The 25,570-nt window shown below is 39.0% G+C and overlaps 2 protein-coding genes across 2 annotated transcripts; both read right to left on the minus strand.

Moving 5' to 3' along the window:
- Positions 1-124: 124 nt before the first annotated feature.
- selenok (selenoprotein K) lies at positions 125-2,206 on the minus strand. Its single transcript, XM_039674893.2, has 5 exons — positions 2,098-2,206; positions 1,515-1,599; positions 1,070-1,147; positions 868-960; positions 125-467 (listed from the first exon to the last, which is right to left on the minus strand). The coding sequence occupies exons 1-5, from the start codon at positions 2,114-2,116 to the stop codon at positions 464-466; spliced, it is 279 nt and encodes a 92-aa protein (XP_039530827.1). The 5' UTR covers positions 2,117-2,206; the 3' UTR covers positions 125-463.
- A 1,438-nt stretch (positions 2,207-3,644) lies between these two features.
- Positions 3,645-25,456, minus strand: parapinopsina (parapinopsin a). Its single transcript, XM_039674892.2, has 5 exons — positions 25,365-25,456; positions 7,545-7,917; positions 6,069-6,397; positions 5,026-5,268; positions 3,645-4,820 (listed from the first exon to the last, which is right to left on the minus strand). Exons 2-5 carry the CDS (start codon positions 7,867-7,869, stop codon positions 4,677-4,679), a joined length of 1,041 nt encoding a protein of 346 aa, XP_039530826.2. The 5' UTR covers positions 7,870-7,917; positions 25,365-25,456; the 3' UTR covers positions 3,645-4,676.
- Positions 25,457-25,570: the final 114 nt, after the last annotated feature.

Consider the following 25,570-nt stretch of genomic DNA (forward strand, 5'->3'; position numbering starts at 1 on the left):
AGGGACGGATGCGGGTTACACACTCGTGTGTGTGTGTGTGTGTGTGTGTGTGTGTGAGCAGAATCCCCCGGATATTTCCAGGTGTTCGTGACTGAAGGTACAAAACACGAAATCAGTCAAAGGATCATCACATAACTTATCTTTATTGACGGAAATCATACATACAATTTCTGCCACTACATATTTTCTGTAAGACCTTACTTAAAAAACTGTGTGTGTGTGTGTGAGAGTCAGTGTGTGAGAGAGTCAATGTGTGCGAGTCATTGTGTGTGTGTGTGTGTGTGTGTGTGTGTGGCCGCCATTTTCAGCCGCTCCGGCCCCTCGGTGAGGTATTCCCGGAGTGACGTCATGAGTCTGCGTTCGCAGCGTCAGCCGAGGGAAGAGGAGTGTGTGTGACGAACATGAGCTTTACAGGAGCATCAGTGTGTCACGGTCCTCAGCGCCTGCAACAGCGTGCAGGCGTTTACCTGCGCACACACACACACACTCAGATCTTTAGTCATTATTCAGCATTAACACAATCAAAGTAAGAAACAAAGATACAATGATTTGTCAGAAGACTCATATCCAGTGTTTAATGTTGTTTGTGTGTGTGTGGTGTGTTTAATCCGCTTTAACACACACACCATGATAAGTGGACAGCATTGCTGAGTATTTCCTCCTTAAAACTGCAGTGAACCAAAGACAGTCTCAAACACACACTTTCTGACGTCACAAACCACCTTGTAACCAATCAGATCAACGTGTGATCGACAACCAGTGGATCTCTGAGTGAGTGAGTGGAGGCGGGGCTCATTTGCATATTCATACAACCACAAAGAATAAATGAGGCAAGGGTGTGTGTGTGTGTGTGTGTCTCTTACGTACCGTCCTCATCCACCTCCGCCCGCGGGTGGAGGAGTGGGACCGGCGCCGTGGTTTATTCGGCCCATCCGTCTGCGGCCCGGGAACCCAGGAGGACTGTGGGAACACACCGAGTAAAGACAGAGAACGGGACACAAGATACACACCCGAACCCTAAATCTACCACCCATCACACACACTAACCCGACCCATCTCTCACACGTACCCTCTGCCGTCGCTGAAGCGTGATGATGAGCCGGCGTGTCCATCTTTAGACAGATCTGGCTGAATGAGAGTCTGGAAGCTGAGGAGACGTTACACAGGTCAAACATCACAGGTAAACTCCCCAGCAACAACACAGAATACCTTAGCAACCACCCAGACTACCATAACTATCTAAATACTGCTTTATATTCAAAATTCTGCCTTATAGAACATCAACTTAACTAAAACTATTTCAATCTTCAAAGCTATAACTAAAGCTAGTCTGCAGGCTTCCTCGGGTCACGTGATCTGACACTGTGATCTCTCATGCTTTTCTGTGACAGATCTAGTGTTTACAGTTCATGACTAGTGTGTTTATGATGTGCAGCTTCTTGGAAATTGTCCTTGAGCAAACAAGAACCCAAAAAACGGATGAAACTCCTCTATAAAATAATAAAAAGTCTTACAACAAGCCGATGAACTCGACGGCGGTCCAGAAGAGGTCGCTGAGCACCGACAGCCTCCAGCGGCTCCGGCCGTCCAGAACCTGGCCTGCAGTACACGTTACACATCATAATATATATATATATGAAGCAAATCCTATGAAATGAATCCTATGGCGAACGCGTTATGAATATTAAACACGTGACGGTGGCAGGTCAGTAAGCCAATGAACAGAATGACGCATGAATATTCAAACTGACGAGCCAATAAGATACAAATGCGTCAGCTTCGTTTTAATTAATATTCAGGAGATGTGTGTTTACCATATCGTTCGTAACATTCCTACCCGGATATCATCTGTAACATTAACAAAACCATATGTTGACCAGAGCGGGTCGTGTCGACACACACACACACACACACATCAAACATCTCAGAGCGACAGGAAAACCAGCAATAATACTGTATGTTTTCACAAGCACAATGACGCTAGATAAGACATTTCGCCACGTATGACAGTTAGCTGTATATGATACGACTGGTACATGTCTGCGCTAAAAGAATAACATTATTTTTCTGAAAGAAACAGTTTTTTTTAGCACTTACCGTTTGATACATAAACCATCGTTGCTGCTGTTTAACCGGATACTGTGGTGAACTTCCGGTTCTGCGCACTACGTTAATATTCGGTCGTGACGTTTCACTGTTATTTTCATAGATATTTTCCATAGACTGTATTTTCATCTGATTTTCAGGCAGTTAAAGTATTTTACTAGATTTATTATTATTATTTCAAAATTGCAGAATTCAATATCAAGTTCTTGACACATTTTTTACACATTTTGTAAGTTGAAACAACAATAATTTATAAAAAGACAAACAAAAAAATAAACTTTGTATGTGTGAGAGAGAGAGGGAGAGAGAGAGAGGGGGGGGGGGAAGTATTGCTGTAAGCTGATAGATGCTGTTTATTTGATTTAGCATTGCCCATTTGATTTATTTTCAACATAGGCTACTGATGTTTGTACATAAACACATGAGCCGTAGGCTATTATCAAACTCATTTTGTAACTGGTTTCCATATTCATAAGTGTAGATTGTATGGCATACAAATATTTGTTTTTTGAACACACTGATTCACTGCCCTCTATAAACCCGTAAAGTCTTGTAGTCTTTTAACTCGAGGACTGTTGAAGTGAAACCACATTCTGTAGTGAAACTAACATCTGTCAGTAACATCAGCACACACACACATACACAGCATTCCCACTTCATGTTCTGGTTATAAAAAGTAGCCTATAATAATTAAAATAATAATGTGCAATAATACAATATTCAAGTTTTGTACAGTAGGTTAAAGGTCATGGATGTAACAACACTGTATGTGTATTTTGACGTTATTATTGAAGTTATTAGTGTATATTGAATAGTGTATATTGAAGTTATTAGTGTATTATTATGCATGTATGGCAGAGGCACTGCAGTGTGAGTGGAGGCGGGGCTCATTTGCGTATTCATAGAACCTTGTATACTTAGTGACGCAAGGGTGTCGAGTTACATTCAAGATATTATAAGGCATGAAGAATTTTTTTTCCAAGGAAAAAACATTTGAATATGTAATTTTGGAGATCAAAGATGAGTTTTAAGGGATAAAGTGATCGACTGCAGGGATCATCTTGCCTGTTTGCATCACTTTACACATGACTGGATCCGATCTCTGTGTCTAGAGACTAATCCCAACAAAATGATTCTGTTGGTGATCGCTTTACATGTGACATGGTTGTGTTATTAGAATTATTTATATAATTCACATCGGGTGGCACATGATTACAGCAATGGTCCAAATTACAGGCCTTCCAGAATATAATGGGGATTTTCATAAGACATTTTAAGTGTTTTTCCCTTGAATAATTTCTTAAAGGCTTAAAATATCGTGAATGTAACTCGACACCCTCGCCACATTTAGTATGCGCGGTTCTATGAATATGCAAATGAGCCCCGCCTCCCCTCACTCACTCACTCAGAGATCCACTGGTTGACGATCACTAGTTGATCTGATCTAAACGCTGGATTTACACCACAGGGAACTTTAAGAAAATAAAGTCGTTTGGTAACATTACATTTAGGCTAATTTTAAATGAATTAATGAGAGAGACGGAGAGAGAGAGATTTATTAAGATTTACAAAACACTCTTGGTGGTCACGGTTCATAACTACACATTTAATTTAGAATTCAGGATTTAACTGTTCAGGTTTACATTCATATATATATATATATAGAGAGAGAGATCCATGTCCTGGCTGCGTTTGCATGTTCCTCATGTGTGGCCCGAATGTTCAGTACTGATGTCAGGCATGTCAGGTCTCCACTGTGCCGGCGAAGCATCAGAAGTGCAGACGTGTTCCTTCATTACGGCCGCCGCTGATTCCCAGCATTACTCAGTCCATCATGGACAGACGCTGCTAATGAGCAAGTCCCATTTAATCAGCTAAACACACAGACTCTCACGAACCATGACATATGACCAGAATATTATCTATAATATGATTACATGGAGTTTGAAGTGGATTAGCACATGCATTTAAAGGGGTGGTGTAATACTCTTTCCACAAGATGTAAAATAAGTCTATGATGTGTGTGTCTATGTGTCCCAGTGTGTGTGTGTGTGAGACGCTTCAGCTCAAAATACCACACAGATATTTTTTTTTATAATGTGTTAAAATTGTCACTTTTTGAGGGTGAGCAAAAACACACCGTTTCGTGTGTGTCCCTTTAAATGCACAGGGGGCGGAGCTTCAAGAGATTGTGTGTGTGTGTGTGTGTTACACAAAGTGCTGATGTGGAGATATTTCCTAGTCTAGTATCGTGTTCCGGGGGTGGGGTTATGTAAATATTAGAGCTAGTGATGTCACTAACCCGGGAGGAAGCTCGTGTAGTTCTACCAGCTGTTTATTGTAGTCCTTAACAAGCGATGTCTGTAAAAGTAAATCTGTCCCTTTGCTCTGATGTTGTTTATCCTCAAACTGCAACATTACACACTCACTACAGTTAGAAACGTGAAATCATATAATCAATAACCCCTTTAACTATTCAAATGCAATATAGAACCTATTTAAGCAAAACCATCATGCCCGTGCTTGACCACTGCAGTGAGAGCATGAAGAGACAGATGTTCTAATCCGCTTCAGTCGCACGTGTGAGGGGGTCCCGGCGAGACCCGGCTGCTCTTGCTGATGGAGGATAAGGTGGTCTCCTTCTCCGAGTGTCCCGGGTCATCGGCCCACGGGTTTCTGCCGCACAGGAGGAACGGCACGGCACGGTCCCGGAACTGAGACAGAGTTTCAGATCAAACATATCAGCTGAAAACTGAATTAAAGTGCCCCTATTCTGCTGTTTTGCAGGCTAACGCTAATGTTGACATTCATGAAACCCTGCAAAATGTTTAGTTTCAGGCAGAAGATGCTGATGATGTCTCTCTCACCATATTCCCAGGCTCAGTTCAGCTCTACCTGTTGATGAGTTCCCTGACTCACCTGTCGGTTCATGAATATGTAGATTATGGGGTTGAACGCCGTGCTGCTCTTGGCCAGGTACATGGGAACCGTGGCGATCACGGGGTCGACGTGAAGCTCGGGGTCTATGATCACAGACAGAGCGAGTGCGGCGTAGGGCAGCCAGGTGAGCAGAAAGGCCATCACCATGACGACCACCATACAGGCCACCTGGGTCTCGGCCCGCGAGGTGCTGACCCGCTCCGGCCCCTCCAGCCGGCTCACCTGCACAGGCACAACACACACCAGCAGCAGACGGCGCTCGTCAACAGAACAAGGAACAGCTGAGAACCGGTTAGAAACCGTGACTACTAATACATTATGGCGCCGTTTTATTCATAAACAATATTTATATTTAATATTTATATTTAAACAATATGAATGTAAGCCAGAAGAGAACTGGCCCCCGACTGAGCCTGGGTTCTCCCAAGGTTTTTTCTCCATCCAATCTGATGGAGTTTTGGTTCCTTGCCACTGTCGCCTTGCTTTTGGCTTGCTTTGAGCTTGCTCAGTTGGGGTTATTTAGTGTTTAGCAATGTTGTTGATCTGTGTTGTGCTACTTTCATGTTATCAGTGTGAAGCTGCTTTGATACAATCTGTATTGTGAAATAAATGTGACTTGACTTGACTTGACATGACTAGAACTAAGGCAAGACGGTGACGAGGAAGACAAACACGACAGAGAAACCAAAACAGGGAACAGAACAAACAAGAAAAGTCCACCACAATTCGTGGAACATATGACAGCATTTACGTTTCTTATCTTTCCCTCGGGTCATTTCCAATTTTAAAAAAACATTTCGACCCGCAAGGGAAAGATGTTACAAAGTGCAAGGGAAGGGTGAAGGATAAAGTGCTGTAAACATCTATAAACATACTACAATTTCTGATACAGACAAATATGAAAACGTCTTGCAATGAATGCAGCGATAGTGTCGGCCCAGATCCAGGACACGTGGACTCATGGTGCACCGGATGTGGGCCGACACTATGTTGCGCTCATTAGCATAGAGCGGATGCCCCACCTGTCTCAGGGTCCACAGGAGGCGAGTGTAGGACACAACAATGACACAGAAAGGCAGAGCGAAGCAGAGAGAGAAGTAGCAGAGGATGTAGGAGACGTTGGCCCAGTTCCTGCTGTACCAGTCCGGCGCACAGCTGGTCCGAACGCCCTCCAGCTCGAACCCCCCCCAGCCAAACAGCGGCGGCGTGTTCCAGAGGAAGGACCAGAGCCAGGCCGCCACCACCCCGGCCACCGCATGCCTGGTGCTGAAGCAGATTGAGCCCACGGGCCGACACACCACCAGACAGCGCTCCAGCGCGATGACGGCCACCGAGCACAGGCCCGCGATGCCTGAGGAGCGACCCACAGCGTTACACATGCTGGAGCGACCCTGGGTTCTCTTTCTAACATTTCTTTTTTATCAGCCCTTGAATGTGGGTAAGTTCCATGAAAAAGCAATATTTTGAACAAAAAGCTGAGAAAATAGTGTCAAAGTCTTCCTCCAGAAGGGCTTCAGAGCGATGATTAAACACAGACGGAGTAGATCGAGCTCATCGACGCCTCAAAGCTTCAGGCGTTTCCTCTTCATAGTTCAATATTCAGTATCGTTTTGATTTATATGCTGTTTAATTTTTATGGTTGCTATATTTTACATATGCATATGATTACACATTATTACCCCCACCGTATAACACGGAAAAGACGGAAAGCCAGAAAAACTTGTCAATGGTGGGGAAAGAGTTAAAAGAACAATAGTGTTATTATTCAGCTCAATTCGGTTCAGTTCAATAACTGTGTACATTTCATCAATTATAAAATTAGTTCAACTCATCTCTAGAGAAGACTACAGTGTCGTCGTTCACGTTGAATGAGTTCAGCGATGATTCGATTGAGTTCAGTAATGTTTATGTTACAACATAGACAATAGTGTCATTATTCATCTCAATTATGTTTACGTTTTGTTCTCTTTTCTTATAGTTTTGAGCCTTTATTTAAATTTCCAGAAAAAAAGTCCCTTCCTCGAGGCCAGTGGTTCTGAACTGGTTTGAAGTGCCGCAGATCTGTTCTGAGCATGGACATGGACCAATATAAAGCTAAATGTAAATTGTAAAAAAAAGTCTGTCAAATTACTGAAAAAAAAAACAGCAGCCAGACATTTACTGTAAATACAGTACATTGTAGGTTTTACAGACTTGACTTAAATTTACATTAAAAATGTATTTTGTTAACTATTATAATGATAATTTACAGATCTATTAAAGTATTAATATCTGTTTTGTACATTTGTAATACATTGACAACTATGTGACTTTTCCTCAAGAAAGTTAATACTAATTTATATAAGTATTCCCGGCCAGGTCAAGATTTGAAGTGCTATAGGAGTCTGACTGAATGGAGGTAATTTCAATAGTTAAATAGAATAATCAAACATTAACCTATATGCGATGATTAACTAACCCAATAGGGTATGCATTAAAGGCTGACAGTAGCCACTCACCGAAGAAGGCGACGGCGAAGCCCTCCAGCACACAGCCGGCCCGGCCCAGGCTGAAGTAGCCCATGGCATTGGTGACTGTGGTGGGCAGCCCTCCGAACACGGCACAGCCCAGGTCGGCCACGGCCAGGCTCACCAGAGCGAAGTTCAGCGGCTGCCGGAGCGCCCTGTGCCTCAGCGTCACCGCCACCACCGTCACGTTCAGCACGATGCCGAGCACCGAGAACAGGCCGATGATGACCGCCAGGACCGTGTAGCCCATCCGTGGCATGAGGCTTTCGTTCGCTGCTCTGCTGGGCACATCGCCTCCCCATCCGGTCATGCCCATCTCCTCACACTGAACCTCACACAAGAACAGCTAAGCCACTGATAATAGCTGCAGATGAGGAGAATGGCATGACTCCTCTGCTCTTTTTATGTCTGAATATGGCCTGCTGGCTTACTGGGAAAATCCCTAGATCCGGATTGTGAATGGAATAATTCTGTCAGATTATGGAGATCTGGAGATCTATGATGGCACTCATCTTGATTATATCAGCCTTATTGAGTGATGAGGTCACAGTTGAAGACATTTCGCTGAAGTTAATTTCAGAGGAAGAGGAAGACTTGTGTATTAATCAAAGAGCCTTTCTGTTAACCTTCCTTTCATGAGATTAAAATGAGTTCGCCCGCCTTCTGAATCATAACAGTTAATTGAGTCCTCCCTGCTTACGTGTTCCTGCACACAGTGTTTTATAATGATTAGTTATGATTTCACCGAGACTGAATAATAATAGCACCTGGCGACAGAAATAGCCTGTTTTGAACTAAGGATTGCAGTTGAAGTCTTAAAACTACAGAGAACAATTAAAGTAGGGTTGCCAAAGTGACTTTACAGCAATAATAACCTGTGCATAAACTGTCGAGCAAAGCTGGTCTTTCCTCATAATTCCTCTGCACTGTTCATGCATTTTTGAAGTTCTCTGATTCAGGCAATGAATAATTCATTCCTGGTTTTGGATTTGCCAAACATGCACTTCTCTGGGTTTGCAGTCCAGATTTGAGCTTTACATATGTCTGAGTTCAAAAGCCAGGGGATAAATCATGTGTGGTACAGTTATTAAAATTGAATTATGCTCATTATCATAATTTCCCTAAACTGTCCCATAGCCTTCAGAGAAAGCGGTGTAATATGATGCAGTATTTTATTCTTTTATTAATTATATTATTATTTTATTTATATTCATGAGTTTCCCAGACATGCGTATCGCTGAATTATGCCGAAACTACGATTGTTAGCAGTTTTAAGAGTTCTTATGCACCAGGTTTTGTCGTCCGTTATCTGTCATCGGGTATTTTATTAGTGTTACCATTTATTGAATACATCAATTTAAAAACTAAAATAAACCTGCATGAACGAGGCCAAATATTATTATTTTTTTTTTCTATTCTGGTATGATTGTTTTTAAATTCTTGTTCATTTATATATATATATAGACACTTCCATTAAAAAGTATGGTATTGATAAGATTCTTTATGTTTATTTTCAATAAAGATGCATTCATTTAATTTTTTAAATGGTCAAATAACTATAATATTGTGAAATATTATTCCAGTGTAAATAAGTGTTTTCTATGTGAATACAGTAAAGTGTAATTTATTCCTGTGATCAAAGCTGTATTCTCAGCATCATTACTCCAGTCTTCAGTGTCACATGATCCTACAGAAATCACTCTAATATGAGGATCTGATGATCAACACACATTTATGATTATTATCATCAGTGTCGTTGAACACACAATAGTGCATCTTCAGATGTGTGTGTGCGGAAAACCTCATGTGAGTTTTCAGGATCACAGATGAACAGAAATTTTGAATAAAAGCATTTAATTGAAATGTAAATCTATTGTAACATTATACATTTATTTGTAATCCAGTTTATTTGAAAAATAAAGTCATTCCTGACTTTTGAATGGTAATTATTGCAAATACATTTATGCATTATTAATTGTGGTAAAGTGTGCAAATATTTTTTGGGGCCATTGTATGTTTTTTTCTGTTGTTCTAAAATAGCTTTAAATATTTTAACATATTCATTAAAATGTAAAGAGTGGTAAAAATGTCTGAATCCAAAAGACTAGAAATGTCATAAATGTTTTACATATTGATCTGAGAATAGCTTTATTATGTGTCATTCTTTATACACTCTCAGAAAAAATGTACATATCTGTCACTGTGGTGTTCCCTAAACAGTGCATATTAGTCCCTCAAAGGTAAATATTGGTACCAAAAGTGTACAGTACATAAATGATACATATTAAACCCATTTGTAGGGTATGTCCCAGTGACAGCTTTTGTACTGAGAGTGTGTGAGCTAGCGTGTGCTGTTGGCGAGCCCGAAGCCCATCTACAGCAAACACACGTCACCGTCTCTCAGAACGCGTCCACTCTATGACATGCTGGACATCCAGTAATCAGAGAAGAATCACGGCCTTATAGTCCCATCTTTATTCCAGGGCATGTGATATCATGTGATATTTCAAGTCAAAAGTTGCCCCTATATTTAGGGGTTCAAGCACGAAGTGCTGAAACCCTATTGTTTTTGTATTGATTTTTATTATTAGGGGTTCAAGCACGAAGTGCTGAAACCCTATTGTAATTGTATTGATTTTTAGGTGTTCAAGCACGAAGTGCTGAAAACCTATTGTAATTGTACCGATTTTTATTATTATTATTATTATTTTTCTTCTGCCGTAAAACGCATCGTGCAGACCAAACCGTAAGGGCCAGAGCTCTGAAACTTTGTCAGATGGTAGTACAAAAATCGAGGAGAGGTTATCAAATTATGAGCCCGATTGGCCCATAGGTGGCGCTATAGCGACCAATTGCTCGAAGCTGCTCATAACTCCTAAACCGTAAGTCGTACACTCAAATGTCTTATATCATTGGAAAGCTGGTCACCTGACGAACAAAACGTATATCTCCGATTTCATTTCCGGTATGCAAATTTTTCGGCTATTTTGAATTTTGACGAAAAACTACTTTTGCGAACTAGTTCCTGGTTTTTTGCCCGATCGGAACCAAACCAGTGCAGAAATGTTCTCTGGAGTCTGATTATCAATAATCATTGAAAAAAAGTGGAAATTTCTATTTCCGGTCGCTAGGAGGCGCAAAATAAACGTTGTGGGAGGAGCCTATTTTACTAAAATGGCTATAACTAAAGAAGTAAATGAGATATCTTCACCAAACTAGGTACACATGTTTAGGAGCTCAATTTGAGGTCACAGTAAAAAAATAGCGACGATTGAACACTAGGTGGCGCTATAAAACGAAAAAAACAGATAACCACCTAACCGTCAGTCCGATTGACTTGAAAATTGGTATGCAGTGTCTTGGTCCAAGGCCCCATGTACGTTTATGAGGACATTGGTGTATCTCAAAAAACATGGCCGCCATCAGCCAATGAAGTTTGAGCACCCATGAAACAAGGTTAGGTTAAGGCCGATCGGAACGAAACTCGTTGGGAATGTTCGACTCATGGCCCTAGAGGTCTGTAAGAATTTTGAAAGAAATCGGCCACTAGTTGGCGCTAACGAGTTTTATGGCTCTGTAATCACGTGGTTTGCACACACCCTCACAATATGTATATCAATTGATAGATCTCCTCATGCTGAACAACTTTGCTTCTAGAACCATTGCTGTCAATCAAATCGTTCGTTAAATATTCACGAATATGTCAAAAACCTACTTTTGCGAACTAGTCCCTGGTTTTTTGCTCGATCGGAACCAGACCAGTCTAGGACAATTCTCTGGACTCTCTAGATCAACAACTATCAAAAAGAAGTGGAACTTTGACATTTGTTTTGCTATAACAGGGTCATTTACAAAAGTAGGCGTGACAAAATGCACCCAAAGCCTATAAATCCTAAAGGAAAACTCAGAACATCCCAAAAATTGATGAGCATATGTGTCATCACATCATTAACAAGCATGCAAAGTTTCATGGAGATCGGACCATAGGTGGCGCTATAACTGTTAAAAAGCTTTAAAACCATGTATTTCCTATGGTGAATTGCCAGTATTGGCTGTAAATGGTGTTTTCCATCTCTGATCATATCATAATGTTAAAACCAGTGCAGTACAATTCTCTGGTCTCTCTAGATCAATAATTATAAGAAAAAGTTGAACTGCTTCATGTGGATGGCTTCAACATGTACTGTGTTGAAGCCATCTACTACTACACTTTCAGTGTCCCTGAAAGCGTTGATCTCTTCAATAAACAAGTCAGAACACGTGACATTAAATAATCATGAACATTTTCAGACAGATCGGACAAAATATGCCTGTAGAACAGTTAAAAAGGTGAAAATGATGGTCTGTTAAGACAATAAGTGGAGTTTTACTGCCCCCTGCTGTTCAAAATAGTAAGTTGTCATGTATAATTTATATTATGACTATCAATTCACTAATTTAACATTTACAATCACATTTAGTCAAAAAGTACTATGACAACTGTCATATTGAATTAAAATCTACACACACTCATTCAGTTGTAGATAAATGATAAGAGTAACTACCACTGTTGTCACTGTTTTTAACATAGTTTTATAACATTAGATTACAAAGAAATATCCCAAAGGTGTGTGTGTGTACATCTCTGATCATATCATAATGTTAAAACCAGTGCAGTACAATTCTCTGGACTCTCTAGATCAATAATTATAAGAAAAGGTTAAACTACTTCATGTGGATGGCTATAATCGATGGCTTCAACATGTAGCCTTAAAATGAATGCTCAGATCACAAGACTTGTTAAAAACAAGTCAGAACACATGCCATTAAATAATCATTAACATTTTCAGACAGATTGGACAAAATATGCCTATATAACAGTTAAAAAGGTGAAAATGAAATCAACATGATGGTCTATTGTTCAAAATAGTCATTTTTACACTACTCAACTATAATTCATATTATTACTTTATCAATTCACTATCATATTTTGTCAGAGTTTATCACTTCAGTTGTTCTGAGTTTTCACCTAATTGCTATTAACGTGGTAAATAGCTGTACTATATTACCAGAATCACATTGAAATCCATGTTGAATCTTCTAAACGCAGCACACAAAGATATGCATTTCAACTTTCAACTCCCAGCTCAATTACTCAGCAACACCAGGATGGGTGTTCAAGAGGGCTCATTGAACACTAAGGTCTGAGTTTCAGATTTTTTCACTTTATCATTCCCGAGACATAAGTTAAAAAAAACAAATTTCCCGTCATTCATTTCAACAGTTTATGTAGGTTGTAAAACCAATGTTGTCCACTAGAGAGAGCAACAGCATTGGTTATTTTTAATCTTTTTTAACCAGTTTCCAGCACTGGCTAACAAACAAATGCTCAAATCTATTTATTATGTTGGAAATAATATTTATAATAATTAATATTATGTTAACCCTTTATGACCTGCCATAGAACAATTTCACTAGAGTATATCTTTGCATTTTTACATGCTGTGCTGTCATTCTTTTGAGCATTTTCAAATGCCACACATCAAAATTATCCTTACTCTCCCAATTTGAAGGCTATGTTTGTAAAAAAAAAATCAATAGAAAGAAGATAAATATCTCAAAAGTGCAATAAACAAAAAGAAAAACAATTAACAAAAAATCTACATAATTTTATTCAATACAAAAAATTATAAATGTCAACCTTAAACTTGTCAATGTGAAAAACTTGCATTAAACAATTTAAAACTATACAGAATACATCAATTAGTTTTGAATATACACTCATTCAAAAAAGGGGGTAAAAATGCCATGTAAAATATTCAAGTACATTGAATGACGATTGAACACTAGGTGGCGCTATAACATGAAAAAAACATACTGTGTACACACAGTAAAACATACGTCAACACATGTACTGTGTTGAAGCCATCTATTACTACACTCCCAGTGTCCCTGAAAGCATTGATCTCTTCAATAAACAAGTCAGAACACGTGACATTAAATAATCATGAACATTTTCAGACAGATCGGACAAAATATGCCTATATAACAGTTAAAAAGGTGAAAATGATATTAATATGATGGTCTATTAAGCCAATAAGTGGTGTTTTACTGCCCTCTGCTGTTCAAAATAGTCATTGTCACACTACTCAACTATAATTCATACTATGACTTTATTAATTCACTAATTTAACATTTGCAATCACATTTAGTCAAATATTAATATGACAACTCACATTAGGTCCTGAATATAAAAAATGTGTAATCTACACACTCTCATTCTGTTGTAGATAAATGATATTAATAATATGACATATTGTATATGAAGGCTGTAATTCCACTGTTGTCACTGGTTTTAATATAGTTTTATATCATAAGATTACAAATAAATATGTGAATGAATATGCTTATAGTTCAAATAACAAATAAACTATCCCAAACGTGTGTGTGTGTGTGTGTGTGTGTAAGCATGAAGCATGAATCATCTATTGAAGTAACAATTGAGTCACTTTGGATCCTTTTCAAAATGTCTAAAGTATGAGTTTGTGTAGATGATAATAGCACTGTTGTCCACTAGATGGAGCAGCAGCATTAGACTTTTTTAAACTTTTTATTATTCTGCCGTAAAACACATCGTGCAGACCAAACCGTAAGGGCTGGAGCTCTGAAACTTTGTCAGATGGTAGTACAAAAATCAAGGAGAGGTTATCAGATTATGAGCCCGATTTGGCCCATAGGTGGCGCTATAACAACCAATTGCGCGAAACGGTTCATAACTCCTAAACCGTAAGTCGTACACTCAAGTGTCTTATATCATTGGAAAGCTGGTCACCTGACGAAAAAAACGTATATCTCCGATTTCATTTCCGCCTGGATAGATTTTTCGCCATTTTGAATTTTGTCGAAAAACTACTTTTGCGAACTAGTCCCTGGTTTTTTACCCGATCGGAACCAAACCAGTGCAGAAATGTTCTCTGGAGTCTGAAGATCAATAATTATTGAAAAAAAGTAGAAATTTCTATTTCCGGTCGCTAGGGGACGCAAAATAAACGTTGTGGGAGGAGCCTATTTTACTAAAATGGCTATAACTCGAGAAGTAAATAAGATATCTTCACCAAACTCGATACACATGTGTAGGAGGTCAATTTGAGGTCAAACAAAAACAATGGTGACGATTGAACACTAGGTGGCGCTATAAAGTGAAAAAAACATAAATTCAACTGACCGTTTGTCCGATTGACTTGAAAATTGGTATGCAGTGTCGTGGTCCAAGGCCCCATCTATGTGTGTGAGGACATTGGTGTATCTCAAAAAACATGGCCTCCATTGGCCAATGAAATTTGAGCACCAATGAAACAAGGTTAACGGTGGCCGATTGGAACGAAACTCGATGGGCGTGTTAGACTCATGGCCTAAGAGGTCTGTAAGAGTTTTGAAAGAAATTGGCCACTAGTTGGCGCTAACGAGTTTATTGGCTCTGTAATCACGTGGAGTTGCACCCATGCCCACGAAATGCATATAATTGGATAGATCTCCTCATACTGAACCACTTTGCCAATAGAACCATTGCTGTCAATCAAATCGTCCATTAAATATTCACGAATATGTTAAAAACCTACATTTGCAAACTAGTCCCTGGTTTTTCGTCCAATCGGAACCAAATCAGTCTAGGCCTATTCTCTGGACTCTCTAAATCAATAGTTATCAAAAAAATGTTGAGATTTTACATTTGTTTTGCTATAACAGGGTCGTTTACTAAATGGGCGGGACAAAATGCACCGAAAAGCCTATAAATCCTAAAGGAAAACTCAGAACTTCACAAAAATTGATGAGCATATGTGTCATAACATGCCGAAGAAGCATGAACAGTTTCATGGAGATCGGACCATAGGTGGCGCTATAACTGTTAAAAAGCATAAAAACCATGTATTTCCAATGGTAAATTGCCTATATTGGCTGTAAATGGTGTTTTCCATCTATTATGTCAGTGGATAAATGTGTGTTATATAAAACTGAATGCCTTTTGATGCTGTTGTGCTTAAAGGCCTTAAAGGTCTGAACTGCTTGAACACCGATAAATGCTGCTTGCAGCTTTAATTAGGGGTTCAAGCACGAAGTGCTGAAACCCTATTGTAATTGGTAGGATTTTTATTATTATTATTATTCTGCCGTAAAACGCATCGTGCAGACCAAACCGTAAGAGCCAGAGCTCTGAAACTTTGTCAGATGGTAGTACAAAAATCGAGGAGAGGTTATCAAATTATGAGCCCGATTGGCCCATAGGTGGCGCTATAGCGACCAATTGCGCGAAACTGCTCATAACTCCTAGACCGTAAGTCGTACACTCAAGTGTCTCATATCGTTGGAAAGCTGGTCACCTGACGAAAAAAACGTATATCTCCGATTTCATTTCCGGTATGCAAATTTTTCCGCCATTTTGAATTTTGTCAAAAAACTACTTTTACGAACTAGTCCCTGGTTTTTTACCCGATCGGAACCAAACCAGTGCATACATGTTCTATGGAGTCTGAATATCAATAATTATCAAAAAAATGTTGAAATTTCTTTTTCCGGTCGCTAGGGAAAGCAAAATAAACGTTGAGGGAGGAGCCTATTTTACAAAAATGGCTATAACTCGAGAAGTAAATGAGATATCTTCACCAAACTCAAAACACTTGTGTAGGAGGACATTTTAAGGTCACAGTAAAAAAGCGGCGTTGATTGGCCACATGGTGGCGCTATAACATTAAAAAAACATAAAAAGGGCTATGACCACATGACCTTTACCCCAATTGACTTGAAAATTGTTATGCAGTGTCTTGGACCAAGGCCCCATGTATGTGTCTGAGGACATTGGCGTATCTCAAAAAACATGGCCGCCATCGGTCAATGAAGTTTGAGCACCTATGAGACAGGGTTAACGGAGGCCGATCGGAACGAAACTCGATGGGCATGTTTGACTCATGGCCCTAGAGGTCTGTAAGAATTTTGAAAAAAATCGGCCACTAGTTGGCGCTAACGAGTTTTATGGCTCTGTAATCACGTGTTGTTGCGCACATCCCCACGAAATGCATATTATTCGATAGATCTCCTCATGATGAACAACTTTGCCTCTAGAACCATTGCTGTCAATCAAATCGTTTATTAAATATTCACGAATATGTTAAAAACCTACTTTTGCGAACTAGTCCCTGGTTTTTTGCCCGATCGGAACCAGACCAGTCTAGGATAATTCTTTGGACTCTCTAGATCAATAATTATCAAAAAAATGTTGAACTTTTTAAATTTGCGCATGGTGTTAAATGGTCATTTAGAAAAGGGGCGTGAGAAAATGCAACCAAAAGCCTATAAATCCTAAATGAAAACTCAGAACTTCACAGAAATTGATGAGCTTGTGTGTCATAACATGCCGAAGAAGCATGCAAAGTTTCATTGAGATCGGACTATAGGTGGCGCTATAACTGTTAAAAAGCTTTAAAACCATGTTTCCTATGGTAAATTGCCAGTATTGGCTGTAAAAAATTTGAGCACCTATGAAACAAGGTTATCGAAGGCCGATCGCAACGAAACTCGATGGGCATGTTCAACTCATGGCCCTAAAGGTCTGTAACAATTTTGAAAGAAATCGGCCATTAGTTGGCGCTAACGAGTTTTATGGCTCTGTAATCACGAGGTCTTGCGCACATCCCCACGAAATGCAATTTCATTTGATAGATCTCCTCATGATGAACAACTTTGCCTCTAGAACCATTGCTGTCAATCAAATTGTTCGTTAAATATTCACAAATATGTTAAAACCTAATTTTGCGAACTAGTCCCTGGTTTTTTGCCCGATCGGAACCAGACCAGTCTAGGACAATTTTTTGGACTCTCTAGATCAATAATTATCAAAAAAAATTGAGATTTGTCATTTGTTTTGCTATTACAGGGTCATTTACAAAAGGGGGCATGACAAAATGCACCCAAAAGCCTATAAATCCTAAAGGAAAAGTCAGAACTTCACAAAAATTGGTACGCACTTGTGTCATAACTTATTCAGCAAGCATGCAAAGTTTCATGGAGATCGGACAATAGGTGGCGCTATAATTGTTAAAAATGTTAACAACAATGTATACCCTATGGTAAATTGCCATTATTGAAACTTAAAACTTAATGTCTTTCGATGCTTTTGTGCTTAAAGGCCTTAAAGGCCTGAACTGCTTGAACCCCGCTAAATGCTGCTTGCAGCTTTAATTATTATTATTATTATTATTATTCTCCCCTAAAACGCATCGTGCAGCCCAAACCGTAAGTGCTGGAGCTCTGAAACTTTGTCAGATGGTAGTACAAAAATCGAGGAGAGGTTATCAAATTATGAGCCCGATTGGCCCATAGGTGGCGCTATAGCGACCAATTGCGCGAAACGGCTCATAACTCCTAGACCGTAAGTCGTACACTCAAGTGTCTTATATCATTGGAAAGCTGGTCACCTGACGAAAAAAACGTATATCTCCGATTTCATTTCCGGTATGGAAATTTTTCCGCCATTTTGAATTTTGTCGAAAAACTACTTTTGCGAACTAGTCCCTGGTTTTTTGCCCGATCGGAACCAAACCAGTGCAGAAATGTTCTCTGGAGTCTGAAGATGAATAATTATCAAAAAAAATGTTGAAATTTCTATTTCCGGTCTCTAGGGGAAGCAAAATAAACGTTGTGGAAGGAGCCTATTTTACTAAATTGGCTATAACTCAAGAAGTAAATGAGATATCTTCACCAAACTCGGTACACATGTGTACGAGTTCAATTTGAGGTGACAGTAAAAAAATAGCGACGATTGAACACTAGGTGGCGCTATAACATGAAAAAAACATAAAAAGGGCTATGACCACATGACCGTTAGTCCGATTGACTTGAAAATTGGTATGCAGTGTCTTGGACCAAGGCCCCATGTATATCTATGAGGACATTGGCGTACGTAAAAAAACATGGCCGCCATCGGCCAATGAAGTTTGAGCACCTGTGAGACAAGGTTAACGGAGGCCCATCGGAACGAAACTCGATGGGCATGTTCGACTCATGGCCCTAGAGGTCTGTAAGAATTTTGAAAAAAATCGGCCACTAGTTGGCGCTAACGAGTTTTATGGCTCTGTTATCACGTGGTGTTGCACACACCCCGACAATATGTATATCAATTGATAGATCTCCTCATGCTGAACAACTTTGCCTCAAGAACCATTGCTGTCAATCAAATCGTTCGTTAAAAATTCACGAATATGTTAAAAACGTACTTTTGCGAACTAGTCCCTGGTTTTTTGCCCGATCGGAACCAGACCAGTCTGGGACAATTCTTTGGACTCTCTAGATCAATAATTATCAAAAAAAGTTGAACTTTGTCATTTGTTTTGCTATAACAGGGTCATTTAAAAAAGGGGGCATGACAAAATGCACCCAAAAGCCTGAAAAATCCTAAAGGAAAAGTCAGAACTTCACAAAAATTGATGAGCATATGTGTCATAACGTATTCAACAAGCATGCAAAGTTTCATGGAGATCGGACTATAGGTGGCGCTATAATTGTTAAAAATATTAAAAACAATGTATACCCTATAGTAAATTGCCATTATTAAAACTTAAAACTTAATGTCTTTTGATGCTTTTGTGCTTAAAGGCCTTAAAGGCCTAAACTGCTTGAACCCCGCTAAATGCTGCTTGCAGCTTTAATTATTATTATTATTATTATTATTATTCTCCCCTAAAACGCATAGTGCAGACCAAACCGTAAGGGCTGCAGCTCTGAAACTTTGTCAGATGGTAGTACAAAAATCGAGGAGAGGTTATCAAATTATGAGCCCGATTGGCCCATAGGTGGCGCTATAGCGACCAATTGCGCGAAACTGCTCATAACTCCTAGACCGTAAATCGTACACTCAAGTGTCTTATATCATTGGAAAGCTGGTCACCTGACGAAAAAAACGTATATCTCCGATTTCATTTCCGGTATGCAAATTTTTCCGCTATTTTGAATTTTGTCGAAAAACTACTTTTGCGAACTAGTCCCTGGATTTTTGCCCGATCGGAACCAAACCAGTGCAGAAATGTTCTCTGGAGTGTGAAGATCAATAATTATCAAAAAAATGTTGAAATTTCTCGTTCCGGTCGCTAGGGGAAGCAAAATAAACGTTGTGGGAGGAGCCTATTTTACTAAAATGGCTATAGCTCGAGAAGTAAATGAGATATCTTCACCAAACTCGGTACACATGTGTAAGAGTTCAATTTGAGGTGACACTAAAAAAATCGCGACGATTGAACACTAGGTGGCGCTATAAAATGAAAAAAACAGATAAACACCTGACCGTCAGTCCGATTGACTTGAAAATTGGTATGCAGTGTCTTGGTCCAAGGCCTCATGTAAGTCTATAAGGACATTGGTGTATCTCAAAAAACATGGCCGCCATCGGCCAATGAAGTTTGAGCATCTATGAAACAAGGTTAACGAAGGCCGATCGGAACGAAACTCGTTGGGAATGTTCGACTCATGGCCCTAGAGGTCTGTAAGAATTTTGAAAGAAATCGGCCACTAGTTGGCGCTAACGAGTTTTATTGCTCTGTAATCACGTGGTGTTGCACACACCCCCACAAAATGTATATCAATTGATAGATCTTCTCATGATGAACAACTTTGCCTCAAGAACCATTGCTGTCAATCAATTCGTTCGTTAAATATTCACGAATATGTTAAAAACCTACTTTTGCGAACTAGTCCCTGGTTTTTTGCCCGATCGGAACCAGACTAGTCTAGGATAATTCTTTGGACTCTCTTGATCAATAATTATCCAAAAAAAGTTCAACTTTGTCATTTGTCTTGCTATAACAGGGTCATTTACAAAAGGGCGTGACAAAAAGCCCCCAAAAGCCTGTAAATCCTAAAGGAAAACTCAGAACTTTACAAAAATTGATGAGCATATGTGTCATAACATGTTGAAGAAGCATGCACAGTTTCATGGAGATCGGACCATAGGTGGCGCTATAACTGTTAAAAAGCTTTAAAACCATGTATTTCCAATGGTAATTTGCCATTATTGACTGTAAATGGTGTTTTCCATCTCTGATCATATCATAATGTTAAAACCAGTGCAGTACAATTCTCTGGACTCTCTAGATAAATAATTAAAAGAAAAAGTTGAACTACGTCATGTGGATGACTATAATAGGATGGCTTCAACATTTAGTGTGTTGAAGCCATCTATTACTACACTTTCAGTGTCCCTGAAAGCGTTGATCTCTTCAATAAACAAGTCAGAACATGTGACATTAAATAATCATGAACATTTTCAGACAGATCTGACAGAATAGGCCTAAATAACAGTTAAAAAGGTGAAATGATATCAATATGATGGTCTATTAAGCCAATAAGTGGTGTTTTACTGCCCTCTGCTGTTCAAAATAGTAATTGTCTCACTACTCAACTATAATTAATATTATGACTTTATTAATTAACTATTTTAACATTTGCAATCACATTTAGTCAAATATTGAACACAATCATTTTTTTTGTCAAAGTTTATCACTTCAGTTGTTCTGAATCTTCACATAATTGCTATTAACGTGGTAAATAGCTATACTATATTCCTAGAATCACATTAAAATCCAATCATCCAAGCCCCAATCACTGTAAATAATGATAAATCATGCTAGAACGTGGTCAATTAATGTACACTATGGTCAGAGGTGTAGTGGTAAAAAAAAGAGGTGGGTAAACTATAAATTCAGGTGTATTATTTTGAATAATAAGACACTATGGGCTGTTACTCTAGGGTCTGATCAAATTAAATCATTTACACTGAAAAATCACAATTGCATAAAATAATGTTATGACATTTATTTAAATTTACATAAGAAACTGGGAAAGAATGATACTACTTTTAAACATTTAACACTAAACCGCCAGTAGGTGGTGGCAGGCGACCGTCCTAATGAGTGAGTCATTCAATTCATTCATTCAAACGATTCGTTCAAACGGCTGATCATTCAAGAATGAGACCGATGTTTTTGAATGTGTCTTTGAATCTTTGACTCAATCGATTCGTTCAAAATGCTGAATGATTCAGTAATGAAAACACGTCGAGTGTTCCTGTGACATGTGCCGTGGTTCTGTTGTGATTATTGTTTGGAACTATTTTCGCTGCTGAAACACAACAAAAACAGCCAATATAGCATCTAAAATGTAAGTGATTTAATTTTTTACTGTTTATTGAACTGTTGTAGGAAATCAATGTCACATTTTCAATCGTGATGGTGTTCAGGAAAAATAAGAGACCCCATTTACACCTGGTATTAAAATGCGATCTGTATCCAGACAAGTTATCCGGATAATAAGTAGCGATTCCATTTACACCTGGCCACATAAATGTGTTTTTGCAAAACGGATATAAATCCGATCTTAAACTCCCGCGTATGCAGATTTAATGGATTGAACGACACCAAAAGCAACAGATATGAGCTGCATTTCGTTGATCATCAGCTAATTTCCAAATCAAAGACATCAATAAAAGAGTGGCAACACCGCTGGTAAGATAATTTCGTTTCTTTACTTGAAGATGATTGTGTGTTAAGCCTCTGTGACTTACTTTCACTTTTATTTGCGATGTTTGCACGTTGGCTCGATGAATAGACGCTCAGCTGCTCATCTGCGGTGATGGGTGATCCGTGTCGCAGTAGCGCCGTCATATCTGACAATATCATGACATATAGCCTATATAACAAGCTCGCTCGTTTATTTTTTTGCCTTTTTGGGAGGATTAAAATGTGGTTTCAACAACCAGATTGCGTTTACACCTAGTAAAGATCCGGACACAATGCGAGCCAGACTACCTCCAGATGTGGTCAGGCAGATCCGATCGCGATCACAACGAATTTACACCTTGCATTAACATGCGTTTTTTTATTATCCGGATAACTTATCTGGATACAGATCGCATTTTAATACCAGGTGTAAATGGGGTCTGAGTGTGTTCTGCGCTCATTTGTGTAGATTTCTGCTCGAGAGGCTGCGCGAGGGTCAACAGTACAACCTTACCGTCAGTAATAGTCAACAACACAGTAATGCAGCGCAATATAAGATTTCGTCTTAGGTGCCTGTTGACTTTGGATCAATGCATTGTTTGTGTGTTGTCGCATAAGGAGATAAAGAAATAATACAATAAAAAAATAATTGAAACAAACAATCTTTCAACATGGCTCAGGGCACATGTCTGGCAAACAAATTAATCAATTAGCAGCGCACAGGCTGACAGTGACATTAAATCATAAAAAGGCATAAACAATGTAAACACAAACAAATTAATAGATGGACTCACGTAATTCATGAAGACACACACAGTTATGCATCAAAATGCCAGGAAAGAGTGCAAAGAATGAGCCAAAGGGTTCACAATCAATTTATAGGCAACAGGTGAGTCGTGCATGGTGAAGTGGCAGAGTCTCATTGAAAAAGCGAAATGGAGTTGAAAGAGATTAGAAAGGAAATCTTTTCAATTACTAATATGAATTATTTAATTATATCCATTATGCAATATTGGTTGGTGTTTTTCTATAAATCCAGCAATGAACATGTAACAAGAAAAGTCATTGAGAAGAAAATAACAGTCAGCCATTACCTCATGAACCATGGTTAAACCAACAACTAATAAAATACAATTGTGAACATTATGAACCCCAACACCACGGTGAAGGACGCAGAATAAGTTAGGGATTACGCAAAGCCTGCGGGTTTGTATTCGCTATAACAACCGCCTCGCTCTACATTACCCTGCTTATTACATTGCTACCTACCAAGTAAATCAATAATTTGACTCAAAATATAGATATAAACAGGAGTTTATTGATTTAAAAAACGATTGCCGATAAAAAAGAAAAATAGTCCGTTCTGTCTCTACGTTTAGAATCCATGGCAACGCTCTGTTTTTCATGGCAACGGTGTGTTATACTTATAAGCAGCGGCCTGTTATAACAACAGACCGCACTCTACATTAGAATTCAACCAAGCCATATAAGAAACAAATAAATACCGTTACCAAGCTAACAGAGCTACGTAAACAGAGCGAACAGGAGAGCACCCGTCTGCAGACGTCAATAATGGAATATACTCCCGATCAAACTCCGCTTCCCGAAAGTTATAAACTGCCTCTGGAACCTAGTTAAGGTACAAACATCTATTCAACAAAAATAGTGATGCAGTTAAGTGTTTTTTCGCTCAGCCAAGCCCTCTCTGTTGCTGTGTGGAGCAGCCTGTGTCAGTCACCTCTTCCTGAACGTCGCTCACTCAACTCTCGCACTGCGGTCTCGTGAGGAACGCAGCTTTTTGACATACAGTATTTCTTGTTCCCGAACACAAATATTTTTTAAGTATTTGTTCGGAATAAGTATTCGTAAAAAACACATTATTTGTGCCTTTCCGAATACCGTATTCGGCTCCACCCCTAGTACACACTATATTTTGCATAGTTAATTTATTTAACAAATTTCTTTTTGTTAATGTTTTGCAGTCAAACTATACATATACTGTACACACTATAAATGTGTGTGTGTTTGTGTGTGTGTGTGTGTGTGTGTGTGTGCGTGTGCGTGCGTTTGTGTGTAAGCATGCTTTATGAAGTTAACATGAAAAAAATGGTTTGCTTTAGTGCAGAATAGTGGAGAAACAAAGCATTTCAAAATGGAAGTGTGCCAATAAGTGGTCTTCTACTGCCCTCTGCTGGCCACTTTTCTTATTAATAGTCTTTTCACTTGCTATATTGTGGTAAACCATCCTATAACATGGTATATCAAGGTAAACTATGGAAAATCATGTTAGATTCATGGTAAATCATACTAGAACATGGTAAATCATGAAAAATAACATTGAAATATGGTTTATCATGGTAAATAATGCTTGCTACATAAAACTTAATGTCTTTTGATGCTTTTGTGCTTAAAGGCCTTAAAGGCCTAAACTGCTTGAACCCCGCAAAATGCTGCTTGCAGCTTTAATTCATATTGCATTTGGACCCAACACCTCTTTTTTCCGAAAAAAAAGTTTTAATTATCAATCTTTCATCAATTATTTTATTTCAGTTGTTACATCACAAGGTACAAAGGAAGAGAACAACGAACTGAATCAAGTGAATGTCCTTCAATCATGCATGACTGCACAAAATGTGTAAACTAACAAACACATCATTAACTGCTAAAGGTAAACTTAATATTAGGCAACATTTATTAAAATAATCCAGTAAACCTGCTGAGATGACCTCAGCTCTGGGAAACTCATGAATATTCATGTAATCTCCGAAAATCTCCTGAGATTGGAGCAATTTTTCTGACCAAACGCGCATGGGCGAGTGACGTGCCTGTGCAATTTCCCGCGAAAACCATCCCCACATGTCTATGAACACGTTAGACAAAACATGTTCGGGAAGATTGATGATGTATGTTGAAAAAAAAAAAAAAAAAAAAAAAAGAACAAGTAGTGGGATAATGATATCAAAAATAGTGGCTATTCATGGAACTTTTTTTTTTTTTTCTGAATCATTCCTCTGTTTATTTTTTTTAATTAATACGTGCTTCAGAATGTTGAGATTAACATTCAAAGGCAATGAATAATAATAATTAAGAGTTGCATATATAACAGGAGCATTCAGATAACATTCAGAAATAACGTTGGGAACGTGCGAAAAGCGTTCCTCGAACACATATTTCTCATCAAATAAATAAAAAATAAAAAATAAAAATTGAAATATGTTCTGTTATGTGCGTGTACGCCGTGGCCCAGCAGGTGCTCGCCCAGTGCCGAGTTTGCATCGTCTCTTTCACTCACTCTGTCGCGTCGCGTCGCGTTCACCGTTTCGTCATCGCATCTGACAGCGGACTCTCCTGTGAAGAACAGCAGCTTCATCCCCAGAGAAGAGGAAGAAAGGGAAGACATGCACACTCTCTCCTTTCTTTCCGCGCACTTCATCTGAGAGAAACTGCAGCACGAGCACAGACACATGCACGCGCTTCCCTCGTCATCTCTCCGCCTGG

This window comes from Pimephales promelas, chromosome 14, assembly GCF_988280905.1.
Source record: "Pimephales promelas chromosome 14, fPimPro1.hap1.1, whole genome shotgun sequence".
NCBI lineage: Eukaryota > Metazoa > Chordata > Actinopteri > Cypriniformes > Leuciscidae > Pimephales > Pimephales promelas.